Source organism: Onychostruthus taczanowskii, unplaced genomic scaffold (genome assembly GCF_017590055.1).
Source record: "Onychostruthus taczanowskii isolate IOZ18803 unplaced genomic scaffold, ASM1759005v1 scaffold3, whole genome shotgun sequence".
NCBI lineage: Eukaryota > Metazoa > Chordata > Aves > Passeriformes > Passeridae > Onychostruthus > Onychostruthus taczanowskii.
Genome location: NW_024500349.1, coordinates 11,935,542 through 11,953,503, shown reverse-complemented (window position 1 = coordinate 11,953,503; position 17,962 = coordinate 11,935,542). Strand labels below are relative to the sequence as shown.

Sequence of the window (17,962 nt, the reverse complement as noted above, 5' to 3'; positions counted from 1 at the left end):
TGAGTTTATGAAAAATGAAATGCATTACTTTTCCGAGAAGCTTTAACAATGTATTTTCCATTCTCATTTAGGATGGGAATGCCTGACACTTACTAAGCCGTTAGAATATGGCCTACGGCTCACCTAATTCAAAGGCTGGAGAATGAAGGAAAAAAGATGAGGGTGGAAAATAGACTTTTCTTTCTTTTTTAACAAGTAGCATTTGTCATGCTTTGCAGACTTTTGAAGGCAACACCAACTACGACACGCCTGAGCTGCGGACTTTTGAACCTGTATCGACACGATTCATACGTGTCTACCCTGAGAGAGCCACACACGGGGGACTGGGGCTGCGGATGGAGCTGCTGGGCTGTGAACTTGAAGGTAATTGCTCTGCTAGAAATGAATGCACTTTATTATTTTCATAAATACATTCTCTGCTTGGTCTGCTGCTGAAGACTGCTGTGTCTGCACAGGCAGCACATCGGACTCTCACTTCCGTGACTGCCATTAGTGCTGTTCCTTGGCCTATTCAGCTCCTCTCTGCAACATTTGAATGTGCCCAAGGCACAATTATTATTCTTTTTCCCGTTCCTTTGTTGAATCACAGTGATATTCTCCACATGGTTTTCCATTCCCTTAAACAGCCTTATGATTATACTTTTGAGAATCATAGAGCTATTAGGAGAGAATAAAGACAGGAACTTAAATTTTATGTTACCATGATACAACCCTGGAGGAGATGTTTTCCGAGAATGAAGAGGGAGCTTTGCACTAAATATAGTAATTACCTCCCTCTATCCTCCAAAGGACCTGAAAGTCACGCCACAATCTATGGTAGGCAAAGATCACTTGACTGGACCGTGTTCTGTGGTGTTACTTTTGGGGGGCAAAGGGGCCCTCTTTGTTCATTACTAAGCTTTAATTGTGCAAGAGTATGTAGGAGATGAAAGACCAGGAAAAGCAAAGTTTAGACATTTGTCCTTGGACTGTGACATGAAGTCCGCTTTGATTTTTGTTATATAAACATAATTATTTAACTTCATAGATAACTACAGATAACACTATGTGAATTTAACAATTTTATCTGGTGGATGATGACACAGTGGTGAGGTTTATAATCCACACAGCTTAAAAATACAGAATAACAAACCATATTATTTGGGGTTTCGTATGACACCTCTTATAGAAGCAGCTGAAGAGGCTCCCAAGATGAATGGAAACAACTGCTCTACCTCCATTTCTTTCTCACCATTTCCCCCCAAGAGGGAAGTGTGGGAGGCATTTGCTGTGAGAACTGATGAGTTCTGTGTTGTTTTTTTTAGTTTAGAGATTGAATTAGTATGATTTTACTTGGCCCGGAAAGTGGGGAGGCTGGAAATACTTCTTAGTTCCCGCAGGAAGTCCTCATTTCCTGTGGGAATACTTAGTTCCTGCAAACTATTGTGCTGCTTGATCAGAAAAAAAGAAAACCCAGCACCTGCCTTATGTAAACTCACAACCTCTGGGCAAAGCCCTTCAGCCACAGGGCTCCTGTAGCCACCCAGCCATCCAGGAGTGAGTCTGTGGGCCACCTCACAAGAATATATTGCTCAGTGAGATGGAGGACCCTTTGCTTTTAGGCAAACTGAAATAGCAAGTACGTTCTTGTTTTTCCATCGGGACACATCTTTTCACATTCTTTCTTCTTGCTATGGTATACTTTTGATGTATGCTCACCTGTAGGTCACCCATGAACAGGTGAGGTCAGTTCCCATTTGCCTGTGGGAGAAGCACAATAATGCTTAGTGTTGTATAATTGCATCTTAAAGAGGGATTTGAATGAAGTCTCCTGAGATTTACTGAGCAAGAAAGAGTTGAGATGAGAAAAGAAGCATGGAGGTTGGCACAGAGAGGAGTAGAAATCAGCTCTCCAGCAGTAATGAGCAAGGGCAAGTTTTGTGTGCTTGAAGCACCCCAGGGGGGCATATATGAAATGATGGCAGAGATGTAGGCAAGCTTGAGGCTATACAGGGACACAAAGATCAAGATAAGAAACTTAACTGGATGTAGAAAGCTAGAGGGATCCCCCAGAGGGTTTTTTACAGCAATGTGGGTAACAAAATGTTCTGCATAATTCATAATACGTACAGAACTGTTTCTTTAACTAGGGATAGATTGAACCTGTAAAGCATAGGTCAGGATCCTAAAGAGGCATGTTTTATCCCATAATATAGCTACTTCAAAAACTACCACCTCTCCTGACATTTTCAAGCCAAGAATTCAGTGTATGTGATCTTCTGTGGCCAACGGATGCTGAGGGCAGTAGAAAGGAAAAGAAGAATCTGCAAAAGGCATACGTTATTGCATAGCCTATAATGAGTGAAAAATACTGCTAATGAAAATAACAGTGAGTGAGAAGAGACAAAAGCCTGGATCACATTCCAGGAGTGCTTATCTTAAGCCAGGGAACTATACGTGCGGCATGAAACACAAACGTAAACGTAGCACCAAGTCTCGGTGTTCTGGTTTTCCAGATGTGGTGTGCTTTGCAGATTCTGGGCTATGTGTTTTCTGGCATCTTACACAAACCTGAAGCTCTTAACTGTAATAACAAGGTTCAGAATTTTACTGGTTAGGCAGCAGCTACCGGAAAGTCATCAGCAGTGAGAAGCAGGCAGGTGGCCGGGAGGGATGACTGACATCACTCATATCTTATTTATTTATAACTTCAACAAAAAACAAAAGAAACACCTTCCATGTGTCCTTATTGAGCACAAAGTGATTCCACATCACACTGCCTTCCTGCTGCTGCTACCAGAACCGTGCTCAGACATTTCCTCTCTTATGTGTGCGCTGCAGAGAGGTTTCTTCAGTAACTCATTGGGTGCTAGAGAATTTCCGCCTTCAGCATGCACCCCCCTCCTTCTCTGCACAGGCCCACTCCCTGGGACTTGAGGGTGCAATAAAATTATGGGGTCTCTACCACACACACAGCCCTCCAGGACTCTCATTCTGCCTTGCCAGGCTTTCACTATTCCTTGACAGGAACAAACACTCAGTGAATAGACAGTCTGGGGCTTTGCTGCCCAGCTCTGCTCAGCCCTCGAGCTCAGATAGGTCTCAGTGCAGGAGCCAGAGCAGATACTCCTCATTCCAAAGTACCAAGCAACCTGCAAAGTAGAGTTGGTTCAGACACAACACATGGTGCTCATCAGGACATTACTCCCAGCTGCAGGCTGGTTCTCCAGCTCGTGTTTTAACCGAACAACTGGGTTTTGTTTCAGCTCCGACCGCTGTCCCTACCGTTTCCGAAGGCAAGCCTGTGGATGAGTGTGATGATGACCAGGCAAACTGTCACAGTGGCACAGGTGATGACTACCAACTGACAGGTGCAGAAACCATCCTCATTCCATTGCAGATTCATTGTAGCTCATATCCATCACCAGCTTAATGTTTGCACTGATTTAACCACTCAGGATTAATGGGCATTAGTATGCAGTTTGTATTGTTAGTGCTGTCAAAACATGGGCATCTGCCTTTTACATATGACAATACTTTTGATTGTTTTCTCAGCTATGTAATTTTTGAAGAAAATAATAGTGACTAGATGGAAAAGAGGGCAATTTTTTGAGTGGTAATTGTGTCTAATCAAATCTTCTAATCAAACTTTCTCTTACTAAGAAGAAAGGCTGGACAATACTCTTGACATTTATTTTCTGAGATTGAAGAACTTGAAATATTGCTTGGTTTACATATAAGCTTCCTACCTAAAACTTAGTATGGGACACAAATCTCATCCCCAAACCTTTCCCAGTCAGAAACAAAACAGATTTGTTTCATCAAAGTGCACTGCCACATACTCACACTGCCAGAAATATTCCCATGAGCTTCCCTTCCTACACAGCATTACAGCCACAGAGGGGCTGATGTTTTCCAAGCTGCCATCACCAGCAGAAAAGTAGGAGGGGGAGATGTAACATAGACAGCATCTGAAATAGAGGAAGCTTGCTAGGTTTCATATCCTCACACTTCTGCACAGAATCATTAGTTCTTCTAGACAGCTGACACTGCATCTATATGTTTTTGATCTCTTGTTGGAGGTCACTTGTTCCACAAATCTCTGTGTCTGTTTGATTAGATCTATACATCTGCAGTAATTGAGGTTGTTTTTAGATGCAGTGACACAAGTTATTTCATCACTGCTCCCTGATGTGCTCATCTAATAAATGTTTATTGCTTCTTATATCCATGACATAAAATAGCATTAAAATCTGGCAATAGCTGTCCAAGAGGTCATTGGGTGAGCTTAGGTAAGAGATTGGCTCTTTGGAATGAGCCAAGTAGAACATCAGGTAACAGATACAAATGAAAGTGAAATTTCAATATCAAACCCTTTCTGAGCTTTGCCAATATCTCCTGTAATTGAAAGCTGCAAATCATAAATTGAAAAAACAATTCTTGAGTGGAAAAGACAGTGCATGGTCACTGTCACTGCTTTTCAAATCAGTGTCTCAGATTAACCTTATTCTTTTTGAAAACAGCCATGAAGGGAGTCTGATAAAATAGTCTGTATTGTGTTAAGGTAGCTCAGAAAGCTTTCAATGTTACTAAACAATGTAATTTATTTATTTATTATTCTGAAAAGAAGGAGGCAGGTCAGGAAACACTAGAGCTTCCTGCAGAACCCTACATTGTCTTGCAAAGCCCAATAGGTAGAGACATACTGCACATAGAGGAGGCTCTGTCAGGGAAAGCAGACAGATCTATGCAAGCACCTTCCATGTACATAGTCTGCACTTCAAGGAGCTCAGGACTCCATCCCACATGTCCCTTAGGGAACGTTTATTGAGCAGAAGGAAAACCTTCCACAGTTTCTGCTGGTTGTGTTTAGGGGGCAATTTATAATCTCTAAGACAAGGGAACAGCCGCCAACCTTCCTGAGCACAATCTCTTCCAGGGAACTGAATGTTTTTCAGCATTAATATTGAAAATTACTGCATTGCTCTCCTACAAAAGTGTAGACACTTAAGTACAATTTATTATTACAACACCTAGAAACCCTAGGCAGTGCATGCCCAGTTCTGGACATTGGAGGAATGATGCATTGTACATATGGTTTTACTTACAAATGCACAGCAAAATGCACAGAACTGATTTTACCAATAAATCATTGTAAACATTCTTTTCCTCCTCCAAACTGCATAGAAGGCACGTGTGTGAGTCTTGCGGCCTGTTAAGGATAGCAGGGCAGTGCAGAGGGGATTTCACCAGTGCCCTGCCATCTCTCACCCGTTCCCGGGGCAGGCGCTCGCGGGCGCCGCTGCAGAGTCGCTTCCCTGACAGCACTTGCACATATGTGAGCAGCACAGTGAAGCCTCCCTTGCAATTAACTGTAATTGTGCTGTAGGCCAAATTCCTTCCTGCTCTATTTGGACCCCATACAGAGCTACTCTATTTGCGTGGTTTATAGCATTTCCCATCAGATCGTTCTCACAAACATAAAGCTGATACAGCTTGGGCATTCATTCTCATTGGAAGTCATCACAGTCATCCTTTCTATAATGCTTTAAGCACTTGCTTGCTGGAGAAAAGAAAAACAGGAGTCATTGACTGGTAATCAGCACCCCACCGTGCATTTATAATTGTACTAATTTCCTTTTTGTTTCCTTATGAATATGAGGCTTGCTTTAAAAAGTCAAGTATTTTAAAAATATCAATTAGTAAGCCTAGGAGAGGGCCATGACCCCACTCACCTCTTGTTTATCTGCATGAAGAAAAGGACAAAGGGGAAGTCCTTAATTCTTCCTTCACTTTGAGACAGAAGTGAAACCTACCTTAGACTAGATCCTAAAGTCTGGCAATTTCCATGCATCTCTCCTGTGAACTGGTCTCACAACTTACAGGGAGCTATGAAACAACTTACAGGGAGCCCCAGTTTTACCTCACATCCCTGGTATGAGAAACAGCAGGTCATGGGTAAATGAACAAAATAGTGACTCTTAGGAGGTGTCATGAAGACCAGCTGCTCACTTCCCATGTGATTTGGAGCAAATCAGTGTCTATAAATCAAGGACGGTCACAGGCACATGTTGAGGATGATTTAGTTGGTGTTTGCAAGGGCTCCAAAGATATGCAGCTTTATTTAATGAAGAGTTCTTGTGGGGCTTTTTTGATAAAGGAAACCAGACTTTTAATGTCGTATTTTCATGCTTAAGCTCGCATACTCAGTTACCTACATGTCTAATAAAGACAGTAATATTTCAGGTTTATATATAGGTTATTCCTAATGACTGCTGTGTCCTTTGTTGTGTCACATGTATCATGATATGCATAATTTCTTTTCCAGGTGGGACTACAGTGCTGAATACAGAAAAGCCAACAGTAATTGACAATACATTACAACCAGGTAAAAAAAAATTCTTATTAAAACCACAATAAATTCCATACCCAAATTTCATGCCAGAGACAAAATAATGAATTGCAGCACTTCCTGACTTACCATTCCTTGAAGTCTCTGAAGTAAAGAAGCATCTGGTCTCTTAGCTCTGTACAGTAAATATTTTATTCCTTTCATCCACATGTAGATACAGCAGAGAACAAGATTTCCTTCTGCATCAGCAAATGCCAAGTGCTGACAAAATTAAACTAACTTAATCACACAGTGCACTGTTTAAATGTGGCATGTCAGTGACACAAAGTGTGTTTGCAAACTCCAGGAAAACAAAAATCGCCACACAGGCCCACTCACTATTTATATCCATGGTTTTACAAAACTAAGACAAGTAAAGTTTGCCAGTTTTTTTTCCACCAGGGAGCTGGCAGTTCTACAATATTGTTTTCTAGCAAGTTTACTTGAAATGGGGTTACATAAACTGCTACCATGTACTTGAAAAGGGAAAACCAAGTTGTCACTGGCAGCAGGTCCTTGTTACTTAATACAATACCTAGAAGCTTTTAAATTCCTTAGTTTGCTGCTTCCTCAGCTTTCAACCATTTTTTTTTTTAATATCCTGTACAATTTACTGGGAGAGGGGGAGAGGGTGGATTTGGGCAGAAAACCCAAACTCCAAAAACTATAAGCACTGGTTAAAAATCCTTTGCATCAATAATTGTGGAGCAGTAAAGAGGTCAGTTTTCAGTTACTCCCATTTCCTCCATTAAAGCACAGTCAGGCACAGTCTTGCAAGTGATTTATTAACAGGGTGGGTAAATGTTTATCATTGTTTCCTCAACCATGTGACAGAATCCACTCTTGCTTCAAGTGAAAGAAAGGGACTAATAATGTAAAAAAATTCCTAAAGGACACTTACGATGTTGATCTGATTAAGAGATAGAGCTGACTTAGCTCAGATGTTGTTCCCACTCTCAGCCTCTGCATTCACATATTGCAGAGGCCAATGCTTTTACTCTCCTCAAAATTTGTCTCCAGGGTCACCCAGCTGGCTAAGTCAGCATACACTATTTTTACCTCTGCCCTGCTTTATGAGCAGAGGCAAATCGTGGAGCACCAGTGCAATGAGAAACACAACAGTGAGCCAGTCCCCCCTGCTGGGACACCTCTCCACCCTCCCCTTCACAGTCAGTGCTGCTGAAGGGCTGGAAGGCTGCTGCTGATCTCACAGTTCTGCCAAGGGGTTGGGAATGCAGAGGAAGAAAAGGTTCTGTGCAGGGTATTTAGAGCAAAGCATTTTAATTCTTATATCTGAAATTGTCTGTTAGGTTTTCTATTTTGATGACATTAAGGATTTTTTTTACAGTTTTTTAAACTGTCTCCTTGCATTTAAACAAATTGCAGATTTAGACAGTACCTCTGTGCAGTGCAGTTTCACTCCCTCCCGAGCAGTGCCAGCTGCTCTGCAGTTTCTGTTCAATCCCCTTGGCTTGGGTGGGACTCTCCAGAAACAGATTGACTCTTACTACCAGAGATTAAGATATCCTCATTTTTCTCTCCTTACTTCCCTCCTGCACCACCTTTGCTTACTCTGCGATGTGCCAAGTTTTTTTTCCTCTATTAAAAGAGTTTCTGAGGCTCTGTTCAGAGCATGCCAGTGTTACTTCCCTGCATTGTGCTGGTAGGAACCATTTCCTTCCGGGGAATAAGGGACGAGTTCACATCCCAAACTCCAGGCTCCCACATGGCAGCACATTACACAGATCTTAGATAGAGATCAGCCAGACGCTAATAAATAAGAATAAGGTTTCCAGAATTTCCAGTTTAAGACATAAAGGTTTCCAGCTGCCTCATAATCCCTCACTGAAAACCAGCCAAAAACTCCCAAAAACGGGCAGACAGAAATTTCCCTCAGCATGGGGAAACCCCTTCTGGCCTGGGGGTGGTATGAACACTTCCCTCTGCTGAAGCGGCATGGCTGCACCCGAGTGCCACAGTGCAGCACAGGGAGCAGGCCCGTGGAGTCCTGTCAGCCACAAATAACGTGGTTTAAACTGCTCTTGAAGTTCCATGGCTGCGTGGGGCCCCTGGCCCTCTGCTGCCTCAGGATAAGTGCACTCCGTGGGGTAAATGATGAGCTCCAAGCCAAGGAGCTATTCCGGATCAATTGCAGTTTGCAGGCTCCAGCAGGTGACCCTGCATCAGCTCCATGGTGCCAGTGGTGGCCACAGCAGCCTGTGCCACAGTGCCAGGGGACAGAGATTGACCAGCCTTGCCAGCAGCAGCACCTGCCATGGCACAGGTACTCTGCAGGAGGTGCCAGCACCACGTACTGCTGTCCTCCTGCCTGCATTCCAGCCTGCAAATATCCCTAATCTTGTTATACCAGACTAACGTGCTTGTGTGTGTCAAAGCCTGAGATTATCCTATTCCAACCAGCTTTCATACACTATGGAAACAGTTAAGAGCAAATAGCTGGAAAGCCTCTGTATAAAAACAAGCTGTTCCATCAAGGAGTCATTTACATTACATTTCAAGGGGACTCAAAGAAAATAAAAAGAATCATGATTTCAAACTGCTAAAAGTGTTTAAAGGTTTGGATTTATTTTTTTTTTTAAGAGAGGATCTAGTTTCCTCCTCAAACTTAAAAAGATGCCTTTTACAAATCCATTTGTCAAGGTAAATACCTCAGTTCTCAGCCCTGAGTCTTTCTAACATCTCGTCATTTTTGAGCACATATTTTTCAATTCTAAAGGACTATTTGAAATGCTTGTCTCTTAGCTATTTACATACAGAGCAAGCTGTTAATTTACATTACGTGCTCTCAGTGTGTAATCTGAGTCCTTTGTAAAGAAGACTGTTCTGAGAAGTACCTTGTTTTTCACACATGTAATAGCTATGTCAGAAAAATATAACTAAAAATATTGAAGTTAAAATCTCTGCTAAAAATAATTTAAAGGTAGAATAGGTCTGATTCTCAATTATGCTGGAGCAATTTTTTGTCAGTAAAAGGATATTAACGCAGTTAAATTATCATTTACTATCATTTAAGGTAATTCTGTGCTGCCAGCATAAATGGTATAAAAATGCAAATACAAATCAGACCAAATATACTACTTTGAAGTGGTCCAAATTATGTTTGTAATTTCCTATTTTAATGTTGATTTACCCTTTGGCAAGAGCATCTTAGAGAGCACTTTCATATCATTTTTAATGCCATCATGCTTCTTCTTGCCTCTTGTTGAAGGAGTTATAAAAATATGTCAAAGTCTGTGGGCCACGAAAGATTAATGGACTCACAAGAAACTCACTCAACTAGATTTTCAAATTACTTTCTTGTTCATGTGCAGTAATGGTCCCAGCTGTGAGCAAGATGTGGTCAAAAAGTACAGCTGTTGGTTATTCTTTGAGAGGATAAATCTGTTTTAATTCAGTATCACGTACCCTACATTTTGAAAAAGGCATATGGGATTTCGTCACACCTCCCTCTCAGATTCTCATCTGAGCTGCTGCTATTTGATTACATAATAGCTGGTTTTCTTTGTCCTCTCAATACACACAAACCCAGAGATCAATCACCTATTGGCAGGAGAATTATCCTAGCATGGGAATGGGCCAGCAATGCAGAGGGAGCCCAACAATTGTTACTCGTCCCTAGTTTCCTTCCTTCCACCAGAGCTGCCAAGCTATAGTTCAAGGACAAAGAAGAGGACAGATTGCCTGTAGCTTGCTGTGAGCTACTGTATCAGGCCCCGGGGACCTTAAATAGGAGGGCTGAACTAGCCTGTCTTTTCTGGGGCAGATCCATTGTCCATACTGAACCCTAATGAACCTATCCTGATGCTACAAGTGTCCTTTATTAATTGGCTAGCAGGCCTATTTTTCCTTTTTTATGAGTCCCTGGGAGAAGCACTGGAAGAGGCATAAGAATAGGCAATAAGAGATGGCATGTTTAAGAAGCTTGTAAAATAAGAGCACTCTGAAATGCCTTGCCTTTGACCTTCAATCCCATTGCTGTGATTGTCTAAGGAACATAGTAACACAATAACTTCTGAGAAAACAATAGGAACCTAGCAAGAAACAGCTAACTGCGTGCAGGTACTGGTCAAATTCTCCTCAGTTTCAGTGGATTCTAGTTCTGCATGGAAAACAAGTTCATTTTTATGCTACACCATGCTGTCTCTAGAGTCTGAAGCCAAGGAACACAGGCATGGCCAAAGCATATCAGACTTAGGCTCTTTGCCAATTTCCTGGACTATATATTTCAAATGAAAGTGTAAGAAACTATTTATTAGATGGAGCTGTGAAATTTAGCTCTCTTTTGAATCTCTCCTTCTGATTCCAGTGTTCAGAACAGTCATCAGAGCATGAAGTAAAAGGCTTTTGTCACTTCCTGCATTTTAGAATTAACTGTTAAATTCTGGATGTATTCCTTGTCCATGTCAGTGTCCAGTTCTCTTTGAATTGTGCTCAATCTTAGAAGCATTCAAGAGAGCAAGTACCACTCACATCATATGAGAATTTTTTTCCTTTGATCCACATTGAGCTTAACTGGGTATCTCACATTACTTAGGCTGTGAAATGGAGAAACCAGAATATTGTTCTGTTCTGAGCCTCTGGATTCATCATTAATTTACATACTTCTCCTATGTATTCTGCTATTTATTTTTATTCAGAGTTGAACAATACCAGTCCTATCTTTGTGCTATGGGCTCATTTCTTCTGTGTGGTATCTTCAGATGGATGTGAACTATCTACCACTATTCTCCTTTCTTGTGGTTTGAATACCACACAGGCTATCAGTACTTTGTGTGATATAATCCTTTGGGATTAATAAGATTAATTTTGTTCTACATTTTCTAAAACCTTTTCTAAAGTTCTGTCTCATGGCTCTGATGTCAAAGCCATGCGATATAGCTCTCCCTAGGCCTCCTTGACAATGAAAGGCTATTTGTCACAATCTTAAAACTCTTTAATTCATTGCAATGTCACTCTGTTTCTTTTAAAAACCTCTTGATTTTCAGATGTCCCCTTTTGGGCAAGATGTCTTTGATCATGGCCCCATTGTCTAGAAAAAAATACCTAATACACTGACGAAAGAGACATAATTGCCGAATTGCCTTTCTGCACTCATGTGTGCATAGACTGAGTTCTGCTTCTTCGATATTTTGAGCCCAAAGAGAGATTATTCACCACGATCTGCTTTTTTCCTGGAAAAGGCTAGGGTGCTCCAGGAAACATCTTTCCTCCACATTGAATTCCTGTGCCAGACATTATCTGTTGAATTCATTTGTTCCCAACTAGGATGCTGCATTCGTGACAATGTGGAGTGGACCCCTCTGGAGGCCAGCAGGAGAGAGGGGGGAGGGAGACGGGATGGGGAGGATGAAAGAAAGGAGTGAAGAATGAGGGCTCAGTGCCGAGAGACACCACAGCTCAGCCGAGGTACTGACAGGCAGAGCAGAGGGGCAGGAGCTGCCATAGGCTCAGATGTCTCTGCTGACAGAAAGAAATTTTCTAGGGGCCATAGGGGAGAGGGCACAGTGGCCACAAAGCAGGAATCCAGTGTGTTGAAAAAAACTCTGTCTGAGAACAAGGGCCTGCCAAGCAAGGACACAGCAGGCAAGGAGAGAATGATAGATGAACTCTTTTTATATCCATTCTGTCTCAACCTACTCACCTGAGGTTTTTTGTTGTTAAAATTATTATCCTAGTTTACCTTCCATCAAAATCTGGGTTGTGAGTTCAAAAGCCTTACCAGTCTTCTCTGGCAGCTCAGTACATGCAGGAGTTCTTAGCCTCTTCAGACTGGAAGAGCTCTACCTCAAAGGTCTGGCCAACTGCAGGTCTCAACACACTTCCCATATTTCTCATTATTTTCCCACAATAAACAAGCACATTCTAAGAGTTGCATTATCTTTCCTGGCTTTTTTTTTATTAATAATGGGCAAGAAATACAATTCTTCCCCTTGAGCTGATATTGATGGAAGCATAGAGTCCTTTGTTCTTAGTTCATACTTGCACAAAGCATCTCATTAAAGTAAACCTAAGTTATTCCTTTAATAAGGTGTGAGTCATGCCTGAGAAAATACTCCAAGATTTGGTCACATTGCTTTTGGGAGGGTATTGCTCTACTGGGAGTTGTCACTGCTCAAGGTGAGATAAAAGTTCATACCAATGGGGTAGCAACCGAGGGCTGAAAAGATTTCAAACTGCTTCTGAAAATAAGAAATGCAAAGGATTTATACGCTATCTTTGTATAATCTTTCCATTGAAATTCCTAGTTCTATTGAAGAAAATAAGCTACTATGTATTAAACCTTTGGGCAGAATTGAAAAGAAGCTGAAAACAAGATATGATCTCATCCTGACCATAATACCAGACTTCCCTTATTTTACGCAGAGCTTGTTTTGAAGCTTATTTTGAGTTCATTTGGCAATCAGCCACATTTGTCCCTTTTCCCTCTCAATTTGTCCATTTCAATGCTGCCATCTTGTGGGCCTACTTAACTGTCTGGAAGATGCTGAAAAAAGTTCTTATTGAAGCCAAGAACTGTAGACTTCACCAGAAATCCTTTTCTGCCAAGGACATTCCATTAATGTTCCTGATTGTTCTTATTTATTTCCAAATCTCATTGAGAGTTGCAAATTGTGGCACCATTACAGAGATATTGATAACCAGAAAATACATCTGATAAGTAAGCCAGAGCTTGCTTTATGAGTCTTCTGTGCTGCAATGCGGTTATCAGATAATGCGGGCAAATCAGAAGACTTAATCTAACCACAGGAAAAAAAATCCCATCATATGGGTCATAAAGAGACAAGAAGTAACCACATCTTTTACAAAAAATAGTGATTTTTCATCTGTTTCCCAGGAGGGCTGTTCTTGCTATGGCTTCTCAGAGTCTCGGGAAGGAATGGTTCTACTAATGGTCAAATGCATGCATTTATTTTGAAGTACAAAATCTGAATCATGCAATTAATAATCACATTTCATCCCCCCCTTTCCATCTTTCCTTGCAGAGCCACCGCTATACAACTGTGGCTTTGGCTGGGGATCCCAAAAGACTTTGTGCCACTGGGAGCATGACAACCAGGTGGATTTAAGGTGGGCAATCCTGACCAGCAAAACCGGGCCGATTCAAGACCACTCAGGTAATCATGAGTTCATGATGTGCTATTTTACTCAGGATGAAATTGTTCTGTTTAATACCAATGTCTTCCAAAATCACAGGAGAGTGAATTATATCTAAAATACATAAAGTCACAAAGATGGTTCTCTAGTAAACCTAATCCATTACCAGTAATCACAACTGGCTGTAATTGTCCTTTCTGTTGGGGAATAAAGATTGCTTCTTGTCAGGAACTGAAGATATTCCCTTCCCCTGACTTGCCTTTGGGTAATCATCACCTGGAGTAGAAAAAAATCTGAATGACCAAATATTTTGCAAATATCACTGACCAACTAATACAGTCAGGCAGTTAATGACATCACATTATTCCTGTTTGTAGTTACAGGGGCTACCCACCACAGGAAAGTGTTGTATGTAAGTGAAACTTCCCAGATGGGTGTGTTACCAAGCCCCTCTCCTTTCCAGCAGGAGCTAGAGATTATGGCCATCCTCTGCTCACAAATAGTTTTTCAAGAAATATCACGCTGGGGAATTGATTGGTTTGTTTTGCAGTAACTAACTCATAGCTCAGCATAATTAGGCAATAAATTTGCTGCAGGCTAGTGGAGAAGGGAGGGCACTGTGTGACCTGCACAGCCTCTTACTTTAGCATTCTTGCTTGCATACGTGCACATTAATCAAATGGGTTGAGATGAATCCCCCTTCCCACTTCTGCTACCCTTTGCTTAATGAGAATGACAAGGAAATTAGACAAAATTGGACTTTTTAAATTCTGAGACACTTTCAATTGAATCTTAAGACAAGTACAGTAGTTTCAGGGGGAAAAAAAAACTTGTAATACTTTGACTATAAATGGCATTGTACAAATAAATGGCATCAAATTAACTAAATGCAGTTAGCTGAAGTGAAGGCTGTAATGGTGGAAAAATTGATGTAGAGTAAAGTGAAATGGCTCAGTAGGATCTGACATTGAAAGGAGGTTAAAAGCTATGTTAGCCAGAGACTGACAAAATCTAAAAGGCATGCATAAGTAAAGCTCTAATTAAGACAATGAAGACAGAGTTCCTGACCTGGCACTGCAATAATATTCTGAAAATGAGAGCTATCTGCACTTTGCCATCAAGGATTATAGAGAGAGAACCTATCTTCAATCAGGACATGAAGAAATTATATTCTTCAAATGAGATTTTGTTGTTTCCACTGGTCCCTGCTAGTACAGAAAACTTATTTGTTCCATGAGCTATAGCTTTAGTAAATCTTAAAGGCAGCCCCTTTTTCTTCTATTGCACTTTCAATATTTTCCAAAATTCTCCTTGAATTCTAAGGGCACCTTCTCTTGCCAGGTTTGTGGCCTGCCTGCCAGCAGGCACAGAGCGAGTGGGGTGGGTGTGAAAGCAGACCATGAGCAATCTGAATGGCACTGATGTCCCAAACAAACCCTCAGCTGCACAACAAGGCCACCCCATGTATTGAGAAAACCACAGTGAGCAACTCCCAGACATATCTTTCTCTCATTCACATGTGTAAAGCTGAAAAAATGCACAGAAGAAATTTTCAACAGCAATTGCTTGTAGACGGCAGGATACACAGCATGTCACTTCAAATTATATACCTTGTGATGAAATCTGGCCAGTGTTAGGTCTTCCAACTCAGACAGCCATCCTAATGCTGTGATTATTTTCCTTTTTTCCTCCCAATGGATTTCCCCATTCTTTGAAGAGATTTGCACGTTGTGCTGCTCTGCACAGAAGCGAAATTGGAAAGAATGTATAGGCAAAAGCATTCCTGCTTAAGAAGCTGGACAAGATGTTACTGCAGAAACACAGGGGGAAAAAAAAGCCTAAATTTATTTTGCAATATAACATCATCTTCTCCTATAAAATTCTTCAACATGCATATTGGGCAGGATACCTCTACTGCTCATGGAAATATCCAAACAAAAGAAAACACCCTTGCCTCATGTTAGAAGAAATATGTTCCTTTCTTATTTATTAGGTCTCACCACTGGGTTTAACCCCCTCCTCTTCATTTCTGGTTCCCATCTCACTACTCTGTCCTTCTTATGCTTACCAGAGCAGCAATGCTCATCTTCCTGTCTTCATTGATGTAGGAAGGACTATACCACTGCAATCCAATTATACACTATTTCATATGAAATTCAAGAATGTTATGTATAGCAAAGACCAATGCTGACAAAACACCACCCTTCCAAAATGTCTTATTTTGCCTCTTTTTACTTTTCTTTCTTTTGAGTGTTGGTATAAACAGTGATATAGGTACTTATTTCAGCAATACTTGAGAAATAGTATTTTTTATTATTACTTTTATCCTTCCTAGTCTCAATAGGGTGATGTCAATAAATGCTGACTCCATCCTTTTGTGTGAGTGCATTGCACATGCAATCTATTCTTACACACACCAGGATGAACTTTGTGTTTTTCCACCATGACTCTCTGCAAAGACACTGTTCAAAAGCTGACTGGAATGGATGTGTGGCTGTTGTAATTCAGAAGCACATCTCTATAGTCAGTATCTTACTTAGCAATTTTCTGTTACCAAACTAATCACACTCCCACATGCTTCTCTCTCAGCGTGATTGAGAAAGTAAGTTTCAAGTTAAGGGTGTTAGGTGTTCAGACTTCAACGAGTATAAATCCATTATGCTCTTGAGAAAGCTATAATCACCTATATATTATAAGCTATAATTTTACTCTTTCAGAAAAAAGGGCTCACAAATATATAGAGCCTGATATATTGTTACAAAAATCAAGGGCATAATTCTGACACCATCTGTGACAATGCTCAACCTCTGTTTGGGAACATACTTTAAATCTCAGTGCCTGATCTCTGGCCAGGGCTGCTCAAAGCCATTTCACCCTTCTCAGTGTTCTTCCCATTCTAATCTTGCCCCTTGAGCACAGATTATTTCAAACAGAATTTTTTTTTAATAGCTCTGCACAATTAACATAGAGTAGGCCCCAGGGATTTGTCTCTAGACTGCTGAACCAGGGATGGCTGTTTTCAGGAGGTGCACACTGACTAATGGAGCACATAATGCTGTCTCACCAAACGTGCTTGTGCCTCCTTCCCTTAACATAACAAATGCCTTGTGTGTTTCATGTGGTGAGCACGTTGTAAGGGTTCACTCTTGGCACAAAATATCCCAGTGAACAGCAGAGGAGATGGTCAGAGGAAAGTGCAGAATAATAGAATTGCCTGGGTTGGACAGGACCTTTAAAGGTCATCTAGTCCAACCTCCCTGCAGTGACCAGGGACATCTTCAAGCCTGACCCTGAATGTTTCTGGAGGTGGTGTGTCTTTTTCCTCTCTGGACAACTTGTGTCAGTGATTCACCACCCACCAAATTTCTTCCTTAAATCTAGTCTGAATCTACTCACTTTTAGTTTAAAACAATCACCCTTTAGGCTGTCACCATGGGCCCTTCTAAAAAGTTTGTCCTCATCTTTGTTGTAAGTCCCCTTTAGGGCTGAAAGGGTCTCCCCAGAGCCTCCTCTTCTCCAAGCTGAATAACACCAACTCTCAGCCTGTCCTCACAGGAGAGGTACTCCAGCCCTCTGATCAGCTTTGTGGCCCTCTTCTCAAAGCATATCACCTTTCCTAGAACTCCCAAAACAACACACTCTGACTCTCTTGTTTGTGATGCTTGACCCATCAGCACAGAAAGAAAGCAAAAAATATGGGGCGGTCAGGGATTCTTATGTTAACAAAGAAAATTAAAGCTGGTGGCTATTCTTAACACAGTCCTTCTGTCACAGTAGGAGATGGCAATTTCATTTACTCACAAGCTGATGAAAGCCAGAAAGGCAAAGTGGCCCGGCTGCTGAGCCCCGTGATTTACTCGCAGAACTCCGCGCACTGCATGACGTTCTGGTACCACATGTCCGGCGCGCACGTCGGCACCCTCAAGATCAAACTGCGCTACCAAAAGCCGGATGAATATGACCAGGTGCTGTGGACCCTGAGCGGGCACCAGGCAAACTACTGGAAGGAAGGACGTGTTCTTCTTCACAAGTCTGTGAAACACTACCAGGTGAGCTTGGCTGCTCCTTGCTGAGCTACCGCGGCCCAAGCCAGCAACGCCTTGCTGCTCGTGTGTTATACACCGCAGTAAAAGGTGTCACCCCAGGATTTATGTAGACAGTATTACACCTACAGATGAGCTACGTTTGCTGTGGCTAATAACAGTGAAATATTTCATGGTATCTCAGATTACTGTGATACAAGCACTTCGTTATTAGAGGCCAAATTAATACTTTATATATCATTTATCATCAGTCACAAAACTGCCTCTTTGCCACTGTTTTTCTGATGTAATATCTTTCATAAAGTTATGTCAGTACATAATTTACATTTACCTAAGTTCATAAAAGCAATGCAGATTTTCAGGCCACAATTGAAGCACAAGTGTGTCATCAAGTGAAGACGTGTGTTAACAACTGATTAAGAAATCCTGACTG

General features: G+C 41.4%; 1 protein-coding gene across 1 annotated transcript in view; it reads left to right on the top strand.

Annotated features, from left to right (window-relative positions):
- NRP1 (neuropilin 1) overlaps positions 1 to 17,962 on the top strand; it is a 112,921-nt gene that overhangs the window by 88,161 nt on the left and 6,798 nt on the right. The window contains 5 exon segments of the mRNA XM_041408384.1: positions 219 to 363; positions 3,246 to 3,350; positions 6,308 to 6,367; positions 13,375 to 13,506; positions 17,264 to 17,535. Coding sequence (XP_041264318.1) covers positions 219 to 363; positions 3,246 to 3,350; positions 6,308 to 6,367; positions 13,375 to 13,506; positions 17,264 to 17,535 — 714 coding nt within the window.